Genomic DNA, 22,682 nt, shown 5'->3' with positions numbered 1-22,682 from the left:
GGGGGGGATCTGCAAGTTCAGATCGTAATGCCCTCACACACCTGTTAGGGTGTCATGCTTCATCATTGGGCGCTCCTCGTCGGACCGGTGCTGCAATGTCCGACGGGCCTGGTGGCATCTTTATCGGAGATCTTTTTGATCTGAGAACGCCGTTTGGTGAGTGAGGTGTGTGGGGCTATAGGAGAAACATTGTCTTCTCGAGGGTGCAGAAAGTGATTTAAAATGGCCCTTAACCTTGTTAATCCACTTTATTAATACTCAAGGTAGGGACTAATTAAAAACAGTGAGGCTACGTGTAATAAGTGAGGGTATTCGAGTAGCCTTTTGTTGATTAGGTCAACATGTTTCGTGTCTGGTGCTCTAGGGTAAATCGACACTTCTTCAGGACCGATATGATCTGACCGCTAGTCGTCAGTCAAGGGATGGAAACTCCCCTTCTTAAAGACAAAATCCTTAGTCTAGTGTTCTTGATATGGCGTTCCACCTCCTAGAGGTTGGATGGAAGGCCTCATAGATGAGGGAAGACGACCCGACCACTGGAACGGTTATACCTAAGTAGGAAGCGGGCTCGTAGTAGAACCTACTCGTCTGGTCTCACCAATTTGATTATAGCCTTATTGTTCTTAGCGGATTAGTAATAATGACTTCTCATCGCCTGTTCCTGACCCTTGCATTTGGTTTGGGCCCAAAACTGCAGGCGAGTTAACAGCCCTCACCATCCCCAGCTCCAGGTAATAACACTTGATCTGTAAATATCGAGCACAAAACATCACTCAAACTCAAAGCAGGGTCTTCACCTGTCAGTAATTCAGTCTTCCCAATATCTAGGATATCTGAAATAATAAATGAATCACACCAATGATAATGATCTTCTGCATGACAGTCTCACCTCAGATTACACTGCAGCACGATGACTCCTACCTTACACATTGTAGACAATGCCTTCCTGACCATAGATGAAGATGACCCCGCCTCCTGATATTGCCGAACTTCTCAGCTGCCTTTGACACAATTGACCATACCACCCTCATATGAACACTGGAGTCTCGAATGGGATTCACCAGCAACATTCTTCACTGGTTCTCCTTATACCTTTCCAACAGACACCAGTTGGTTCACATGGGCACCTCCAGGTCCCACAAAACCCTCTTCACCCGAGGAATCCTACAGAGTTCCATATTGTCCCCTCTGATCTTCCACTTCTTCATGGGGCCACCTGGTTCTCTTCTCTCAGACTATAGCGTCACGACTCACCAATATGCAAATTATATACAACTCTGCCTCAAAGCCTCCTCTGCTTCAGACATCAAACGCCGCCAACAATGCCTGAATATCATCCAGACCTAGATGTCCAGCACCTACCTGAAGCCCAAACCAACTAAGACAGAATTCCTGTAATTTGTCAATAGAATTCACCCTGGACAGCAGCCTCACCCTCACAGAACACATTGCCCAAAAAACCATAGGCAGCTTGGTACTAACTCTTCCACAGAAAAAGAAACAATTTCTTTGAGAAAACAACTTCAGAACTGCTGTTCAAGCACTTGTACTGCATTTGAATGGTGGTAACGCCCTTCTCCATGGCCTTCTAAACTCCACCCAGGCAGCCTTTAAGGCTATCCTACATGCCACCCACATCTCATCCAGGGCATGAAGAAATATGATCACATCACTCCCATCCCGATGAAACACCATTGACTCCCCTTGTCAGCCTGAACCATCTTCAGAAACAGCTGCATCATTTACAAAGCCATCACAACCAGTACCCCCGCTTATCTTGCAGACCCTTTCACCATCATTAGTTGTTCTTGACACACCCATAGCTAGAACGCCATCAGTCTGCAGTCTAAGAAGTGCAAAAAAGTAAATACAAGGCAGCAGGCCCTTTTCATCTATGCATCCAGGACCTGGAACAACATTCCTGTATCCACCAGGACTGCCCCAACGCTGCTCCAATTTAGAAAACAGCTAAAAAAGCACCTCTTTAAGGAAAGCTATATCACAGTGTAGAAAACGCTCACAAACCAGCTTCCTTTCCCATTACTCGTTGACTTTATGCTCGCCTTTGACCCTGTCCAGAGCTCTCGTGTCTTAAAGCTAGGTTCACAATATAGAAATACCATATGCATCATACATATACTCACATTGCCTCACAGCTCTCACCAAAGCAACACAAGCCATGAACTGCCCTGCCATGATATCTATATCGTCCATCAAGCTCTCAAAAGCACACACTAAACTACCTTTGTATAACTGCCCACCACCCAAATTCCAACCTCTGTCCATGGTCTCTTATCGTAGGAATGAGCTAATTCCCGCCTCCCAGTCTACTAGGATACTTATTCCAACAATACTTAACCACCTGTGTAATTCCTCAAACCTTTTGTGTTCTCTAACAATACCACTTCAACCACACTAGCTCAGATCTTTAAACTTTTCTTAGTCCTACGTCTGCACACCAGTGAGTGCTAAAAGCAAACGAAAAGAATGTGGTGTCTGAATGTGACCAGTAAAATAATACAGGTCATTCAATAAAAAAAATATGATAAAGAGGCAAAGCTCCAAGAAAGGACAAACACAAAAGCAGTAAGGGAAGCCACTGAATAAGAAGAAAGCAAATGAGTTACAAGAAAGCCATCCAACGATAAGCAATGTGCTGAGCAAAAGCCCACTGTAAGTACTCGTCCTGTCGACAACAGGTTTTCGACAACAGACCGCTGTAGGCAAGACCTAAATGCAGAACACAAAATGCCTAGTATACCTAAGAAATAGACTGGAAACGAGGGCACAGGTGCACAATGCCTCGAAAAAAGGAGGAATATGTGGGTCTCCCAAGACATTTATTTATTTATTTATTTTTTAAGGCACAAATCCTCCTTTTTTATTCTTCTACTTGCTGCATCAGCACTTCTGAGATATGTCATAAATCCATCCTGTGGCACACGGTTGCTCTACTCTTGCGCCACCAGTCCAAGGTCTGCATAGAGATTGAGTTATGTAAATTTGTGATTCAGCCTTGTTGGACCAAGAAGCACTGGATTGCGACACCAAGAGCAGAAGAAGCTCAAGTGTGCCTTTTTCAGGTTGTTGACTCTTTGGGACTCTGTGTTACAACGGAAGTGATACTCTGTTGGTGATGGGGCTGTAACTCTTGTGACACTGCCCGCGCTAATTTTTCTCTGCCTGATGGCTGCCACTTGTTCCTGGCAGCTGTCACGGATTTTCACACAACCCTGCTTGCGAGAGAATGAGTTCTATGATATACCTAATTGCCAGAAAATACAGTCAAATACAACTGGAGATTTTTAATGTTGCAGTTAGCAAGCGCATTCAAGTGAAGAAGCCGCACTTGGAGCACATGATGAGAACTAAGAATGCCCAATCCATACAACAGAGTCTTTATTGCTCATGGTCTAAATCAGGGTTCTCCAAAGTTGGTCCTGGAGGGCCGAATCCATGCCAGATTTTTAAGATAACTATATTTATCTAAAAAGGGAAATGCTAAAAAATCTGGCATGGATCCAGCTCTCCAGGACCGACTTCGGAGACCCCTGGTCTAAATAAATGCTGTCCAGTTTATCAAAAAGACAGAGCAGCGTTTGGTGCCCAAGATCGAATACAATGAATTCCAAAGAAACTGTTTCCGGGTCGAGAGTGACAGAGGGACAAGCGAGGAAGACCTGCGGAGCTTGCTGCCCTCCCCTCTCTCTGTGATTTGGCTTGGCTCTGCACGCCGCCAAAGATCCTGCCAATTGACCCCGCCTAATCTTGCCAATCCCCTCGCCAATCCCACAATTTCAATCAGCCGTCTTGCCTGGAGTGAGAAAGTCCAGCTTGGAGGTCTGCTAGAGGTTTACTGAAGATAGAGGCTGGAGATAGAGGGTGCTGACAGTGACTTCTTGGTGACAAGTGCAGCTGCCCTTTAGTGGTCACAGCAAGTGCCTGCAACACAGCCTTGGGAACCTGGGAGCCCCGCTCAACTAAGTCCTCGTTCCTGCTTCAGTACTTCACTATTTTAACAAAAAACATCGTTATAGTACATTTGCCCAGCTGTATTTATATACTGTCATTGATATGGATCCCCAGTAGTTTTAACTTTGCTGTTGTACAGCCCATAGCCTACGATTGTTTATGATTACCATCAATAATTTTTCTGTAGCGGTCCGAGCCTGTGAGTCCGTGCTCGGTGTTGCATGAGCGGCGCATCGGAGCATTGGCGAATAGGAGCCATACCTTTTGGTTGTGTCGGCCGACCAGCTAAGGGTTCCTCTGCATTAGGACAAAGATAGGACCGCAAAGAAATTGCGCTCTTTTAGATTGCTATATACAAGAGTGTGCAAAAAAACTAAAGCTAATCCTGTAAGAAACAACTCAATAAAAATAAACATTTTGAAAAGTTTCAATACCATCCCTTCCTTTTTTACAAAAAAAGAAACACGCTTAAATTCAGCAGGGATGTTGGAGTCTACTAGAGAAACCCATGGAGAGGCCAAAGTAGTTCCTGGAAAATAATCGCCAGTAGTATCTACTAATCTAGCTCTCAAAACTGGAGGAACTTGGCCTAGGGATCCCATCTCTTGGAATCTAGAGAGGCTGACTCTTTGCTGGCAAACCTAACCATCCACTATCTTGCTGATGGTGTCTCCCAACCTGAAGGGGTATCTCATCTAGCTCCAATAATTGGAGAACCCATAATAGAAGATTTTACGCTCCCTGACCTCAACTCTAACCTAAATCAGTCTTCTAAGATGCTCTACGCACCAAATCTAGAGTCATCCAGGAATCGTATTCCTGCTACCTCACTTTCCTTCAATCCTCGTATTCTCTCTCAGGATTGTCAGGATCGTCCCGTTAAAATGCAGCGGTTCAGTATTACACCTAACGGAACAAGCATATTAGATTCACGGGGCTCCACTACACCTGATTTTCCCCGAACTTTCACCCTTCAATGTACAATCCAGAGTCAAAAATGTTGCCGTCAGAATCTTTACTTTGCTTGGAAAGAGTGCTGTCTTCTATTTCAGCCTTAATGGACAAACTAGTAAATAACTCCGACTTTATTCTGGATTCTCTTTTGGCCCTGACTAAGTTTATAGCCTCTGAGCAAAGATTATCGCCTGGTAAAGCAGGCCTACTTCCTTCCCATAAGTCTAATCTAGGGAAGGGGTCCTCTCCCCCTTTATTTTTGGAGGATAACACCAACCAGCCCCACTCTACTCAAATAGGCTCTCTTCCTCAAGATAAAGGGCGGGACTTTGGCGTTCAGGCTGGCAAGCCTTTTGCTTGTAGGAAAAACAAATTCAAATTGAAAGAAAACAAAGATATTCTTGATAAATTACAATATTCCGCTCTTTAACAGCTTTTCGATCCTGTGACTCTAGCTCCAGGGGTGGTATCCTCGCCTTGCCCACAAGCAAAGAAGACAAATGTATGTACAATTCGAAAAGTTGTTCCCATTTTTCTAAAAACAGGTGCAAAATCGTCTGAGCAGTCTGTGCGGAGGGACTAAAAGCTGGCTGCCCACCTTCCAAAGAAAAAGATACCAAGAATAAAAGTAACAGTGTTGGTAAGAAGAAGAAGGAAAAAAGGAAAAAAAGTCGAAGGATAAATAAAAAACCCGACTTAAACGTTCTGAAGAAGGAGGATGGTCAAGCAGAATCCAACTTATCGGGACCTTGTTTTCCTTTGTGGAACCCAAGTGTTCCAATTCAATCCTCCCAAAGGGCATTTGTATTCGATATAAGCGTTCCCCCTACTGTTCAGAGTAACGTGATCCCCAATGCCTCACTATTTGTTTCCTCTTTAGGCAATAACAATATTTATAAGCCTATTGAAAATATTCCTGAGGTAACCTGTCAAATTAATCATCCACCTTTTTCCCCTTACACCTTGGATTTTTCGTTTATTTTTTACCATGAACCATTTATGAATAGGTCTTTCCTGTTAGGTTGTTTTGCTGAAATCCCTGGCTTTGAAATGATCCGAAGCAACGACCTTGCTCTGGATCAAGTCCAAGAATATAATAATCCTAGGGGAGCAAGAGTAACGTTTGCATCTAAAGCGATCTCCCATTTGATAATGTTACACAGTGATAAATTACGTTGTTGTGGTTTTGACGTTTTTATACCTGAAGAGGAGTTAGCCTTAAAAAAAGTGGCCCAAAATCAGCAGTCTAACACTTATTCAGAAATCAACACAAGGGGCATACCCCACTCGGAGAGAGAGAGTATACTGCAGGTCTCCCTTGGTAAAGAAGGCAGGAGGGTCTCAATACTCACAGAAAAAAAGACTCACTAAGAATTTTCCACAGATGAGGAAGATAAGAAATGGAGTTGGGTAGCAGGCACTCTTAATAAAAATAGATCCCTAGGCTTAAAATGTGGGATTTCTTCCTAGCAAGGATATTACTGTGATATCTTTGAACGCAGCCGGCCTAAGCACCAACAAAAATAAACTCTTATTTTTGAAAGATCAGAGTGCAGATATAATTTGTCTACAAGAGACATGAATCACAAAGGATTGGTCCACTGAAGATTATATAGTGCTGGGCCATCCTGCGCTCCCTGTGAATAGAGAACATGCTAAAGAAGGTATTGCTATTATGCCAAGTACAAATCTTAGTTCGTCATATAAATAATTTTTTCATGCCTCTAACTTAATTCAGGCGATTAAGCTAGATCTCAAGGATGCCCAGGAGCATCCAAATTCCCCGTTGATCATAAATGTATATTTACCCCCTGATGCATCTTACTCTCACTTACGATCACCTCGCGGAATGGGTGATGGAGAAGAAGGTCCTCCCAATAGAACAAGCAGGTTTTAGGAAAAATCATTCCACCCTTTATAACATCTCCATGTTGAAACTAATTGAGGAGAAATACACGATCTCTCATAGGTCAAACGTTTATACGGCCTTCATAGATTTTTCAACGGCCTTTGATAAGGTAGACTGACCATTACTATGGAGAAAATTAGATAATATGGGTCTGCCTGCTCCCCTGCTATCATTAATTATTGCATTACATTCTCTAACATGGTGCCAGGTACTAATGGGAGGAAACCAAGGCCTATCATCCGAAATTCCCATAGCAGATGGCCTGAAACAAGGTTGCCTAGTAGCACCACTACTATTCTCCTTATATATAGCAGATTTACCCGATTGTTTTTCCCAGTTAGAGGGAGATGCACCAAAGATAGGCAGCCGTCCTTTCGCATGTCTCCTTTATGCAGACGATATAGTAGTGATGGACCTAACCCCTATTGGACTGAATAAAAAGCTGATATCATTACAGAATTACACGATGGCTCATTTCTTGAAGATAAATGTATTGAAAAGCAAACTTTTAATCATGAAATGCAATAGAAGTAGAAAATCAAGTAATTTTAAGTGGCAAATCGGTCTTGAAAAACTGGAGGTGGTAGATTCATACCTCTACCTAGGGAAATTAATAGCGAATACGAAAAATAAACTTCATATCAAACACAGCACCTGTAAAGCTATATCCCACGCTAATGGTCTGCGCATTTTTCATAGTGCAATGGGCAGAAGGCATTTTTTACATCTGCTGACGCTTTTTAAAGCAAAAATACCTCCAACCCTGCTGTATGCCATTGAATCAATCCCTGTAAAAGACTGGAGGTTTTTAGATAGGATCGAAGGCCAGATTTTACGTAAATTGTGCAATTTTAATACGTTAGTTCCATTGGCTGTTATTAGATTGTAATTCGGCCTGATAAGCTCCTATATTCAAGGTGTATCCAGGGTTTTATGTTGGGGATACCAGTTACAAAATAGTGAGTCTTATATCGTGATTTTTCTTTGGCACTAAAACTCTTGTGTAAAAGAAGAATCAATGATTTCTCTCCCGCGATTAGAATTTAAATCCTCTTTAAAAACTTTAAGTGGTAAGATCAGCTTTAATAGAGATATTAAAATCTGTAATGCTAAAGAGAGATTAAAGATGATAGCTAGAACGAGCTCTCCGAGAATTTCCCAGAAATATTTATCCTGGAAGGGTAGAACATGGAATTCGACGTTGGCTCACCCTATGTCGCATGAATCTCTTACCTTTAAACGATTTAACAGTAAACCGGTCCCGGAAAATGGAAAAATTTGTAATTTTTGTGAGCCGAGTATTCAGAACCTGGATCATGTCTTGTTTGTATGTCCAGCATTGGTTTTGAGTCGTCGTCGCTGGCTTAGGCCGATGTTTTTACAAAATGGTGTTTAAGATGTAGCTTCAGCCCGTGATTTTCTTTTTTGCCCAAAAAATAATAAAGTAGTCTGTGTAAAATTATTCAACTTTAAGGAGTTTATTGATATATTTTAATCTCTTATATATATTCTTTTAATTGGGGGCTGCTTCCCTTGTGTCTTTTGCCCTATTATGGAGTCTTAATATTATCCCTTTTCCAGATAGTATTTTGCACATGTTTTGGCTACTACTTAACTGCTCTTTGCACAACTGGGATATGTCTTGCTTTTCGCCCATTTTTTTGTTGCTAATTCTCTATTGAAGGTGGATTTCGGATGTATTTTGCACATGAATCTGATGCAACTCAACTGCTTTTGTAGCACATGTTAGGATATGCTTTGTTATCCCTATTCTCTTGCTGCTAATTTCAAGTTAACTTTCTACTGAAGCTGGATTTTTTAAATTGTATTTTGCACATGAATTGGCTGCTACTTAAATGCTTTTTGCACAATTTGGGATAGGTTTTGTTACTTCAATCATCTTGCTGCTAATTCCAAACTCTATTTGCCGAAGCTGCTGTGTGTTGAAAAATCTGTATATGTAGCTTTTGACACTAATGCACTTCTCCATGTTTTATTATATTTTAGGTAATAATTTGTATGTATCTTTTTATGTAGGCCTCATTGGAGTTCCAAATCTTTAATAAATATTTAATTGAATTGAATTCCAAAGAATAGAGCTACATTAAATGCACAAGATCAGTAAGACTGCACTATGCATTCAAAGGAAGACAAAGTAATAAGAAGATAAACTATCCATAGCAACAAGAGGATGCGCTACTTCTCGAAGAGCCAGGTCTTGAGGAGTCTTCTGAAGGCGAGTAAGTCTTCAGTCTGCCGTAGCTGGGTAGGCAGGGTGTTCCAGGTCATGGTGGCGAGGTAGGAGAAGGATCTGCCGCCGGAGGTTGTTCGTTGGATGCGGGGGACGGCGGCGAGTGCGAGGCTGGCGGAGAGGAGCTGGCAGGTGGGGGTGTGGAAGCGGAGTCTGCTGTTCAGGTAGGCGGGTCCGGTGTTGTGGAGTACTTTGTGTGCGTGGGTGAGGAGTTTGAAGGAGATCCTCTTGTCGACTGGGAGCCAGTGTAGGTTTGTCAGGTGGGGGGTGATGTGGCTGCGGCGGGGGGGACGTTGACGATCAGTCGGGCGGAGGCATTTTGGATGCGCTGTAGTCGTCGTAGGTGTTTGGCTGGGATTCCGGCGTAGAGTGTGTTGCCGTAGTCCAGCCTGCTGCTGACGAGGGCCTGTGTCACCGTTCTTCTTGTTTCGGTAGGGATCCACTTGTAGATCCTGCGAAGCGTGCAGAGGGTGTTGAAGCAGGAGGAGGAGACGGCGTTGACCTGTTTGGGCATGGAGAGGGAGGAGTCGAGGATGAAACCCAGATTGCGTGCGTGGTCGGTGGGTGTCGGTGCTGTCCAGAGAGTGGTCGGCCACCAGGAGTCGTCCCAGGCCGAGGGGTTGGGTCCAAGGATGAGGACCTCCGTTATGTCCGAGTTCAGTTTCAGCCGGCTGCTGCCAGTGCATTCAAAGGAAGAAGATGCCCTCTGTGCCTAAAATCATAAGCATCCTAAGGAGAAACAGAGGTTGTGACACAAGATCATAAACAATAAACTGTGCAATCAAGAGATAAAAGGCGCCTAGTGCCTAATCAATAGTGAAAGTAATCGATGCCCAGTGCATCAGAGGGAAACAGCAGCACTGTGTGCGTAGAATCGGTCTAAGCAGCACCCAGCTCAGCCAATGGAAGTAGCATTGTTCAGTGCAAAAGAGTTTAACATTGCAAAACGAATCTGCGATCGAAGGGCAAACCTAGAGTAGGGTCTCTTTACTTTGGTCTAAGCACTGCAGAGACTCCCTGCGAGACGGGGTGCACATTTTAACTCCTGTTGAAGATTACTCTGCTGAGATTTGTAGGCTGGTAAAGGTTTGCCTTCTATCAGGCAAGATATAGTGGAGCAGCTGAATGTCACTGACAGAGAAGAGACCCATTGGCTGACAGCGCTGTGATATTATGAAATGCAATGCAACAGAAATTCACAAAGCTTTTCAGGACTGAACGGATCACAGATCTATATAGACAAGCGTACGCTGTTGATTATATGGTTTTGCAGTTTGTGAAAATGCATTTTTAGAAGAGTGACATTATCTCTACTGGATGATTTATATTTTGGAAGTCCAGCTTTCCTCTTATGTGAGAGAGACATCTATTTTCAGAAAAACACTGTCGGGAAAAATAAATGAAATAGAGAAAGACCACCACCCAAAAAAATCCACTGCAGGTTTCATTGCGACTGACAGTGGCAGGATAGATTTAGTTTGTATGCAGTGCTCAATCTAGAAGAAAGAGAATCTGTGAAAACGTGATAAACTGAGTTAGATACTTGTGGGCTGAAATACCATAGCGGTGGTACCCAGAGGCGGAAGCCCACCCACATCCCAATAAAGGAGGGCACACCTGTTTGGTTGGAAGAGTAAATGTTGCAGTTTACTGGCTGCTTTCACTTACAAGCGATCCTTTCAATTCTATTTGCTTTCTATTTAAATAGAGGATAGCTTTATCATTTTTCCATCCCTTGAACGTTCCTTACTGGGCACTACCTTCTCCACCAGCTGACCACTGTACCTGTGTCATCCAATGCTTCATCCAATCATGCGTCTTAGGTGGCTGCGGAGTTTTGACCATACTATAGCCAGGATTAATAATTAATGCCAAATCAAAGACTATGGTCATACTCTACACACCAACAAATTCATACGCCTTCAGTTACTCGGGTATGCAGGGTGGCTGGCCACTCCTGGTAGTTGAGCCTCATTCAATAAGGAACGCTGAGTGTCCCTTCACATCGGGTGGGAGTGCTTCAATTGTCACAATTGTACACCTGACACGCTTAGTTAATTCCAGTCTATCAGGTTGATAGAGTTACAGGCTCCAGCGTGTGCTCGGTTAGCGAAGGAGAGAAGGGCTGGCTCTGGGTCTCGCCACATCAGCCCTTTACTATATCCACTAAGCCCAAACAGATTTTTGTCTGGGTCTGTGTGATCAGATTGCACAAGGCCCACTGCATGAAGTTCTAAAATCACATCCTTTTTCTTCAAATGCAAAATTAACTGACGGGCACAGTTATACGTGATTATCTGTTCATATGTCAGCTGCTAGACTGAAGTCCTACAAATCTAGATTAATAAGAGCTGAACACTAGGGAATGAACTGTGCTCTGAGGATTATATAAACAGGGCTCTGTTATCAATGGACGCAAAATGCATCCACCCGAAGGTGCTGGCATGGTTACTTTACGGCATACTGAGGATACTGTCTGTCTTTTGCTTCCCTGGTTCCCGTTCAGGCAATTACAAGCAAGCTTATTGTTCCTGGCCTGCAGTGACCACTTTTGCAAGACCAATGATGTAACAACAGACTTCTAGCCTGTCCCTAAATGAGAACCGGACCTTGACTCTCATGGACAGCGAGAAATGACCGGGTGTCGAACTTTATGGAGCAATGTCAGGAGAATTTACTCTGACATGCCAAGAACGCCTTTTTTCTTTTAAATCTTTTAATGTGAGTCAAAGAAGCTAGTTGGGGAAGCAACACAGCTGTACAGAAAAAACATGGCGGAGAAACAATGTGGGGGAAACCAACACAAAGCGAGAACACAGAAGAAAAAATAGATGTGCACAGGCAAGACAGAGCCACAGGAGCATGGCGGAGAGAAACACAGTGACGAGAGAGAGGAAAACAACAGGGGAGAGATAAGAGCACATGAGGAAGAAAACTGGAAAACACATGCACTCAAACATGCACTCTCATGGAGTGCTTAAAGAAAAAGTAGTTCCCTAAAAGTGAGCCATCGAAGCGAGCCAATCAGAGAGAAGATAAAGAGTCTATGCTCCATGGGAGGGACAAACAAGGCTGACCAGCTGAGACGCGAAAAGCAATCTAATAAGCAGGCAAATTAGAGTGACAATAAAGCCAACTAATGGTAAGCAATGGGTATGCAACAAGCCCCAGTACGACCTTGGTAAGCCACAAAAGGTCTTTTGCAACCAGAAAGCTTGTGCTTTCTGGTAGGCTTAACCTAAAAATCACTTCAAAATAGTTCTAAAGTGTGGGTCACAAGATGTTAAATCCCCCCACTACAGAATGCTACAACAATTGTTTCAGACTGTAACGTGAACAAAGTAAAATGAAAATCTCTGTACCACAGTCGACTCTCCAAACTAAGAAGGACCAGTGTCTGCCTTTCGTTAAGATGTTGCCTCCATGTAGTTTTTGTAGACAAATTTACAGTCAGAGGACATTTTATCATTATACCCGCAATGCAGCCCACAAGATGTATTGTATTGTAATTGCATTTATGTAGCGTTTACTACCCCTGACAAGGTGTCAAAATGCTTTTTTGGCGAGTTGCACACTCCTCTGGAACCCATGAAGGATTAGTGGTGAATTAGTATAGTGAAAAATAGTATAGTGAAAAACAAAAGTAATTTGAGTGGTGGATAGGTTGGTCAGTTATTTGGATAGAGAAGGATAGTGGAGGGATCGAAGGTTTGCATTTATAAAGCACTTGCTACCCCTAACGAGGTGTTGAAGCGCTTGTTCTGCAAATAGCACGCTACGCCAGAGTCCATAAAGGATTAGTGGTGAATTAGTATAAAGAAATATGAAATTAATTTGAGTAGTGGACATGTGAGTCTGTTATTTGGATGAAAAGGATAGCCGAGAGATGTTTTGGAGCTCATAACAGTAGGAGGAGGCTTGGGTTGAGTAAAAGGGAGGTGGAGGGGGAAGAGTCAGAGGGAACGGTTTAGAAAGGCTTGTTTTTGGGGATAGGAATAGTAAAAGAGGTAACAGGCATGTATCACCAGCAGGATCAGGAGGCCCAGCAGCCTCGGAGTCTCTCTCACCAACATCCAGGATAGAGGCCGAAACATCAGTACCATAGCCTGAATATCCTAAACTCACTGTTGGGAAGGATAGGCCTGAAACAACTCTGATGAAAGGTAGCATCTGAGAGGGAGCCAGTGTGACTTTGGCACATTGATAGTGAACGCCAGCGAGTGCTGGAGGTCTGCAGTAGTCTGGAGGTGGGAGACAACAGCCTTTTGTGAGCCCACTTAAACAGCCAGTCATCGAGATAGGGAAAGACTGGCACCCCTGATCTCCGCTGATGAGCTGCAACCACCACTATCACCTTGGTGAACACCTGAAGGGTGCTGGTAGGAATTGATGCACTTTTCTTAGTTTGTAGGTGTGTAGAGCACTGTGGGAGGCTTCAGCAAATTCTGGTACACATAGCCTAGACCTATCGGACTGATTTAAACTTACATCACCTGATCAGCCTAATTGGGGATAGTCAACTTCCACTCTCGGTTGCTCTTGAGTACCAGATCCAATCACAGTCTGGCCAGCAAGTGGATATTTTAACAATTCTTCTCTTGGTTCTGCCTAGATTGCCAGAAAGACAGCACAGGAAGAAATCTCCAGAAAGGTTAAGCACCCAAGGCTACCTGCTGCTGATGAGTAGTGGAAGAAATAGTATTTATCATTTATGTAGTTTCTTCATGTAACGCATCAAGACCCTGTGCAAAGGGAGACAGAGGCCTATTATAGAAATAAAAGTGAGCAAAGAAGAACATAGGGCAAGAGAACAGGAGTTAAAGGCTTTGGGAATGTGCTGGTATTTTTAGCTGTACACCACATAGTACAATTCACACTCATTCTCTAATGAAGAACTTGAGAAGTCGAAAAAAAAGATTACCCCGGCTAAGTAAAAGAAAATAAGTAGTAAAGCCTAATAAACACATTGGTCATAGAAACGATCCCTTAACAAATGAGTTTGTTTTCATTTCAAACGTTGCAGAATGAAGCTGCATTGTAACAGTTGGGCACTAGATGGCAGAAAGTTGTCAAAGAGTGGCATTGTAAAATTAGTTAAGGTAGGAAAAGCTGTAACAATTGTAAGAGTGTAACACCTGAGGGAATCAGTGGAATAGTCACCCTGGGATGATAATAGTCAGGAGACTCATCATGATTATGAAAAGTGTTTAAGAGAGCTTCTGGAAGTGAAATCTGCTCTTCCTGAGTCTCATGTAGTCAATCCCACTCTGGACCCAATTCTACCCCTATCATTCAACTTCCAAGTCTCACCTATTTGGAGTACCTCATGGCTCTTTCATCAGCCCAACTTTGTTTAATCTCTATGTGGCTCATCCATCGCAATTTATTAAGGATCACGAGCTATCTCTCATGCGCTATGCAGATGACATGCAGATTATTCCAAGGCTGTATAGCACCGGTGATGAGGCCCGGTCTAACTTTGTAAATGGCTTAAATCCAGTAGCAAGCGGATGTCTATCAATTGCCTCAAGTGTCCTTCAAATAAAACTAAGGTTTAATCATAGATGGTCTCTTGTCCCGTTGGACTCCGAGCTGGTGGTCTTCTGAACTTGGACTATGTCCTGCTACAATATAGACTGTCTGGAACCTGGGGAGATCACATGGATGATACCCTATCTTTTTCACCCCTAATGGAGAAAATCATCTCTTCTTGGTTCCAGCATTTGTAGATCTTGAGAAAAATATTGACGTTTAGTCCTAAATCTGTTAATTTTATTATCTGTGCACTAATTAGTTCACAGCTGGATTATGCAAAGGACCTATATCTGGTTTCCCAGCCTATCAGCTATGCCTTCACCGTGTTCAAAACTGTACTGAGTGCTTACTTCACCTTCCACAATATTCTCCAATACCCAGCCAGATTCGTTTTCAGCAATGACTCACTAGAGAGAAACATCATTTTTAAATCTTTACAGGATTGTGGTCCAGTCTTTATAAAAGGTATTATTTCCTTGGTGTGTGCTAACAAGAGTTCTGCATCCTAAGGTGAAGAAATATTGACAAGGGAGCAGGTCTTGTACTTTCCAGGAAAACTATTAAAACCCTAGCTGCATACTAATTACTTGCCTTACAGTGATAGTTATCCTTTCTTTCAGCACCAGGACCCCTACAGGTAACTGAGCGATTTATAAATATAATTATATTAATAATGTTCCACTAGCTAGCTGCAGACTGTGAGGGAGAACACATTTCCTAATGAGAAGGCGGTAAGCATGCTTCTCTCTGCAATGTGGCAGAAAACTCCACTATTTAATGAGATGTCTTATGGGAATCATTGAGTATGTTTTATTCCCTTATTCACTAAATAAAGCTCTCGTGTTCTTATTTGGACTCGAACGTTTGATTATTAGAAGCAGTTTAAAAAATATATTTTTAAAGGAGCTCAAGGAAATGAAGAATGACATTAACTGGTATAAATACACCCCCCAGGACGAGTAGTCTCCTCCTGGTTACACTCTAATATTGATATTAGCAAATTATTACATTTTGTCCTGTGTGCAGTCTCAGACCACTTGGGTAAGTGAAAGGTTGTTCCCAACAATCTTATTTAATGTCCCAACCAACAAAGTCTGAGTAAATCATCACATTCATACTATTCCTTCAATTCAGCTTTTATCAATGAATAAAAGTAACAGCAACAAATCAGAGATCCTCGTGTTCGGTGAAGACAATTGGTCATGATCTTGGTGGCCAAACAAGGTGCACACCCCTCCTTCTCCTTCCTCTCATGCCATAAATCTGGAGGTATTATTTAACAGAATATTTCTTTCTATGAGCAGATTACTCAGGTTGCCAGCACCTGTTTCAATCTACTTTCCCTGCTGAAAAAGATAATTCTGTGAGTGCCATTGAATGCTCAGGAGACCATAGACCATAACCTTATCAACTCTCATCTGGACTATGGAAACACCTTATATTTTGGCGGTCCTGATTATTTGGTGCTCCGTCTACAAAGGGTACAAAAAGCCTTTGCTAGACACCTTTTTAATTTCCCTACATATGCCTCTGTCTCGGCTCATCTGAAAGATCTGCATTGGTTACCAGTCACAAAAAGGTACCAATTCAAAGCCATATGCTTCTTTCACTGGGCTATCCACGTGATTGCCATTCGTACCTAAAATCTAAATGTTCACACTCCTCTGCAGCTTGCAGCTGGAGATCATCTACTGCCTCCTTGTTCAAGGTCTCTCAGTACAAGAAAGGGTAGCAGGGTTTCTCTATGGTTGCTGCTAAACTGTGGAACTGGCTTCATCTCGTAAGAACATAAAAAACTTGTAGTCTTTAGAAAACAACGTAAAACCTGGCTCTTTATCTAATTCTTCCCCTCCTGTTCTGGTAGGTCGTATGATAATAATACCACTACTACAACTACTACCACTACTAATAATTATGCCAACAATAATAATAATCATGATGCAGAGGGAAGGTGATAATTCTTGTGTGGAAAAACGGCACCAAAACACAAAAATAACCTGGTGGTAAATGAGGCTCTATAAAATATCGAGTTCTGGAACAAAACCGATGACACATGCACACTAAACGCAGTGTGGAGGGACTATCCTGAGCTATCAACAAGGAGCAGAATTTTCCATACCTCAGTAGACAGACGAAGAGGGGGCATAGCAGCCTGTAACACAGCACATGAGCACTGACCAAAGATGAAGGACCAGAGGTACGTTTGCATCTACCAGCAACCTTGCCACATGCACTGCTAACCCACCCCCATACCCTGAAAATCCCCACTCTACTCAATCCAAGGAGCAGCAGAGGATCACTGGGGGGACTGGATTAGCTCCAGCCATGGATACTCACAATCCAGTTTATGGTTTTATTATTGTTACTCACCATAGGCCAGTTGTATGATGGAGATGGGCATAGTTTCTTCTTGGCTTATGGTCATCAAACCCTGGTTTGCTTTCCTGAAACAGAAACGAGGAAATCCTTACTGATTGCAACTGGCATGCCACTACACAATGTTTGACTGCTTTTAAGTAAAGCCACTGATCAGGCTCAAAAGCGCAATTTGCATTTAGCACAAAAGTTGAAATTCTGAGGTTGGAGGTGTGACTGTAGCAAATATGAGACCTGTTAAAATAAAAACCACACATTGGAAAACTTTTTTTTTGTGGAGTTTTATATAGCGCTAACTAGACCCGAAGGTATCAGAGCGCTTTACATGAGAAGCAGTTATGTTACATTCGGACATATTCATTTTTGTTAGTCACGGGGAGATTACGTTATTTGCCCAGAATCACAGAATGTTCAGCGTCCCTGCCAAGACTCGAACCCGGTTACCCAGCTCCGGGGTTGACCGCCCTAGCTGTTAGGCCACATTCTCTCCCCAAATGAAGCCAGACTAGCGTTTAATGGAAAATAGCAGGCAGCAAAGCAAAATCAAAATACAATTGCAGTTTCAACTGACCAGGCTTTCGCTAGAAAATGGTCACTCGGAACTATGCACTAAAAAACATGTAAAAATGGATATTATATATATAATTTTCTCCCAATACAAGTTGAGGTACATGACCATGAGACAGAAACCCATTATTCTCAACAAAAACATTTCTAATGTGCAGGTGTCGGGATTCCCCCACGCTCCCCCCAACGAAGCACAAGACGGTCTTGAAGGCAAGATATGTTATGGTACCTAAATTTGTAACGTGCACAGCTACTCATGAGTATCCCGGCACGCTGCCTAGCGGGGTATGGAAAGTGATATTTAGGTAAAAAAATGTGTTTTCAATTTCCTCTTAAAGACCACTGGATCTTGAATAGCGCGCAGGGCAAGAGGAAGAGCATTCCAGGCAACAGCAGCCTTCACCACAAAGGAGCTGCCCCCAAGTCTCTGAAACTTGATGCGCGGAATCTGGACAAAACATAGGGGCGAGGATCGAAGGGATCGCACAGGAACATAAAAGAAAAAGCGTCTCTGCAAGTAGACCGCAACCGTGAAGGGCACGATGGGCCAAAACCAGAGATTTAAATGTAACTCTGTTTACCATGGGGAGCCAGTGGAGGGGTCGCAACTGAAGACGAATGCTGTTCCTAGCCGAAGTGCCCAATAGGAGTCTGGTTGCCGTATTTTGAACCACCTGTAACTTCAACAGGTAGCCCAGAATACCAGCAAAAAGGGTGTTGGTGTAATGCAGCCGCGACAGAATCAGTACACAAGTAACCGTTTTCCTCACTGCCGGAGGTTAAAGGAGAAAGAATCTTCTGAGAGTTTTAAGAAGGCCAAAACAGCAGCTGGCCAACTTCGTAATGTGTGTCGAAAAATTGAGACTCTCATCAAACCATACCCCCAGATTTTAAGCAGGCTTCCCTGTGGAGGTAGGCAATGGAAACTCAGGAGGCCAGAGCTGCTCTCGAAAGTTAGGAGGGAATTTACCAAATAACAAAATCTCGGACTTCTCTTCATTGCACTTAAGCTGTGCATCCTCCAACCATTTAAAAATAGAAGATAAGCAGTGCTGAACCAGTAGCACATAATCCGCATCTTTGTCCCAGGTAAAAAGCAACTTGGTGTCATCAGCATAGGCCATCACCTTGGCCCACAACTCCTCCACCAGATGTATCAGCGGAGTAACAGATATTAAAAAGAAGGGGGCTAAGGGAGGATCCCTGGGGGACTCCAGTATTCACTAGCTGAGGAGGGGAGGAGGACGGTGGGAGCCAAATCTGCTAGACTCGACCCTCCAAAAAAGACCTGAGCCAACCCCAAACGGCACCCGACACACCGATCCTGGCCAAACGTGCCAGGGAAGTGAGTGCGGGACCGTATTGAACGCCGCCGAGAGGTCCACCAAAATTAATGCAGCTCTCCCGCCAGCTTCCAAACACTCACGGATGGCCTCCGACACCTCAACCAGAACTGATTCTGTACTATGAGACGCCCGAAACCCCGATTGGGCTGGATGCAGGAGCGCCTCCCTTTCCACAAATTCCGTAAGCTGTTTACTCACCACCTTCTCACACACCTTAGCCAGAGCAGGAAGGAGGGAGATAGGCCGGTAGTTCCCTGGGCATTCTAAAAATGCACAAACTCAGATTCTTTGGTGCTGTTGACGATTAAATCATGACTCATGGACAATGCTCAATGCTGGATTATGATGAAATATAAATCTAGCTTGAAAAGCAAATAAAGACGTAAACAAGATCAAAAGCATAAGTATTTTAGAGCCCTGTACAGGAAGATGTGTTACATTATTACACGATTGTGTAGGTACCAGAGGGAATCAGTAGAAGAGACAAAATGTGGGCTGGGTTTCAAAGGTGTACCACAAGTCTAAAGGTCACTGAGGGGGCAAGAACGAAGGTATTTGCCAACTTTGTCTCCAATGAGTTCTGAGCAAATGCTACAACCACGGCCTAGACAATACTATACACCTGTGTCCGACGACCTTCACAATAGCAACAAAACAGCCAATGTGAGCTATTTCGGCATAATGCACAAGTTACTACTTGTGTAACGATATATCTGTAAGTGACATTAGTTAGTGATAGATTCCTTACCTTAGAATATCCCCAGGCATCAGACCAGATCCGGAAAGTTTTTTCGTCAGCAGTACCCCTGCGCGTTGGTAGGTGGCGTCATGTGGCTCCGCGTCCGTCACTGGCATTGTATGCGCCGAGATGACATCACAGAGACTACTTAGGCGCCACCCATGTGTGCTGACGTCAGTTCTGTACATAACTTTCAGCGCCAGGAACGCAGAGCCATGCAAGAAACTGACCACTGGTGCCATGAAACTAGTGCCCTGAAAGGGATGACCTTAACTCTAGAACCAGTTCGCAGAACGGGGAGGATGGGTGGGGCGGTAAGGAATCCATCACAAACGAATGTCTCTTACAGATATATCGTTACACAAGTAGTAACTTGTGCATCTGAAAGAGACAAGTTAGTGATAGATTCCTTACCTTCGAATAGATACCCCAGCAATACCAACCCCGGTGGTGGGTCTGGGAACAGATTACGCCAGAAAGTCACGGAGAACAGAACGGCCAAAGAAGCCGTCTCTCCGGACTTGACTGTCAAGGCAGTAATGCTTGCTAAACGTGTGCAGCGAGGCCCACGTAGCTGCCTGACAAATATCCTGCAAGGGAATGCCACGTCCCAAGACAGTAGTGGTTGCAGTTGCCCTGGTGGAATGGGCACGCAGCCCCACAGGAGGCTTCTTCTAGGCCAAGGAGTAACATGCTTTGATGCACATAACGACCCACCGAGAGATGGTTCGCTTGTGCACGGCCTGACCTTTTTTGGCGCCCACGTAGCCAACAAAGAGCTGGCCATCCACCCGGAACTACTGCGTATGTTTCAGATAGAACGAGAGCGCACGTTTTGGGTCCAGATGGTGGAGCCTCTCTTCCTCTTTTGAAGGATGTGGAGGCGGAAAGAAGGGGGGCAAGGTGATGGTCTGCCCGATGTGGAAGGGGTGACAACCTTTGGCAAGAAAGAAGGACGGGTCCGTAAAACCACCTTGTCCGGATGAACAGAAAGGGAAGGAGGTTTAGAAGAAAGAGCCTGCAGCTCACTCGCTCTTCTGGAAGAGGTGATAGCTACCAGGAAAGCCGTCTTGAGAGTGAGAAGACGTAAAGGACAGGTATGAAGGGGCTCAAAAGGAGCGCACATCAGATAGGTCAAGACAAGATTTAAGTCCCATTGAGGCATTATGAAAGGCACGGGAGGAAACGTGTGCGTAATACCTTTCAGGAAACGGTTAACAACCGGGGACTTAAAGAGAGAAGGCTGATCTGGAAGCCTTAGAAAGGCGGAGATGGCCGAAAGATAACCTTTGATAGTGTCCAGAGCAGAGCCCTGCTGGGCCAAAGAAAGAAGGAACAGAAGGACCTCAGAAAGAGGGGCAGAGAGGGGATCCACAGTCTTTGCTGTGCACCATGCCACAAATTTGTTCCACCTGCAGGCGTATACCGTTTTCATGGAGGGATGCCTGGCTGCCAGAATGACATCACAGACTTCGGGAGGAACATCGAAGGCCGTCAACTGTCACCGCTCGATCTTCACGCATGGAGGTGGAGGCTGGACAGGTTCGGGTGGAGGACCGTCCCATGCTTCTGTGACGCAAGATCCTCCCGAAGAGGCAGTCAGATCGGGGCATCGATTGCCATGCTGAGTAGCTCAGGATACAAGTATCTTCGTGCCCAATCCGGAGCCACAAGGATGACTTGGGCCCGGTCGCGCCGAATCTTCTTCAGCACTCTGGACAGAAGTGGTATAGGCGGAAAGGCGTACAACAGACCGCAGCTCCACTCGTGACGAAAAGCATCGCTGAGCGAGTGCCGCCTTGGAATTTCCAACGCGCAGAACTGATGACACTGCAGAAAGAGAACTAGTGCCACGTCCGAGTTCAGGTGCCATTCGTGATCCATCATGCACCGGCGGCTGAGTTCATCCACCCTGGCATTCAGAGAACCTGCCAGATGTTGAACCACCAAGGTAATGCCTTGATGTTCCAGTCATGTCCAGAGACGGAGAGCCTCCTGACATAGGGTCCACGACTCCACCCCGCCCTGTCTGTTGCAGAATCACATGGCGGTGGTGTTGTCCGTTAACAACTGCACTACACTTCCCCGGACAGAGGGGAAGGAATGCTTTCAGTGCAAGTCGGATCGCCCGACGCTCCAAAAGGTTTTTTCCTTTTTTTCCCCTTATGCAGTAATGACCCCAGAGATTCGAAACAAAGTACTAAACGAAGCGCTACAAACCCCCCCCCCCCCAAGAGCTTACGGGAGCTACCTGCACCTAATAGGGACGATTATTGGGTTGGCGGTTTTGCGACACTTCAACAAAGTGATTATAGCGGCACCAGAACTCCACGGCGGTGATCCGTACCTGTCAGCGACGACGTCTGTGGAAGCCGAGGAGATGGGGCCGAAACCAGCAGGAGCCGCCAAGTCAAGGACTGCGCGTCTCATGCTGAAGGGTCATTCGGAGGCTGGAGATACGAGTGTGGATACTGCGGCGGCGGTCGCAGTGGCTTCGTCAGTACAGACACCCAGGCAGGCCGATCTAGTTGTGGAGAGAAGAGGTGGGGCTGCGGGGTACGCCCGGCCGGCCCCACAGTGGTTGATCTGCTGTGAGGTCCCGTGGGGAAGCTGCCTCCGGTTCACGGCGAGGCAGGTCACAACAGAGGCTGCCCAGAGCGCCAAGTGGATGAGCTGAGAGAGGAAGAGAGCTCCCCCGCACTGATAGTTGATCGTCAGGACTCGAACTCAGCCGAGAAGGAAGGTAGGCCTGGAGAGAACAACCCTTTCCTATCGACTGCTAACGGGGCGGGGGGGAGGAGAGAATGACACTCATATCCTCGACACGGTTCTCATTGAAATTAACCAATTTGAGGCGAATATGGATGGGAGCGAGCAGGCTTCTATCCAGGTGGATGCAACTCCTTCCCAGGACTCTCAGGTAATAGTTAGAGATCGGAAAATGTATTGAGCGCAACAAGCACTGCCCAGACAGAGGACCTTCAAGGAGCCGGTAAGGGCAACAAGGAAAATATGAAAAAGGGCCTGGACAAA

At 44.6% G+C, this 22,682-nt stretch overlaps 1 protein-coding gene across 1 annotated transcript in view; it reads right to left on the bottom strand.

The window, feature by feature from the left end:
- LOC146859934 (gamma-secretase subunit Aph-1b-like) overlaps positions 1 to 22,682 on the bottom strand; it is a 125,769-nt gene that overhangs the window by 38,181 nt on the left and 64,906 nt on the right. The window contains exon 3 of the mRNA XM_085643676.1: positions 16,992 to 17,065. Coding sequence (XP_085499802.1) covers positions 16,992 to 17,065 — 74 coding nt within the window. The remainder of the gene's footprint in view (positions 1 to 16,991; positions 17,066 to 22,682) is intronic.

The sequence above is a fragment of the Triturus cristatus genome, chromosome 3_1, assembly GCF_964204655.1.
Source record: "Triturus cristatus chromosome 3_1, aTriCri1.1, whole genome shotgun sequence".
NCBI classification, from domain to species: domain Eukaryota; kingdom Metazoa; phylum Chordata; class Amphibia; order Caudata; family Salamandridae; genus Triturus; species Triturus cristatus.
This window is presented reverse-complemented; position numbering and strand designations above follow the sequence as displayed.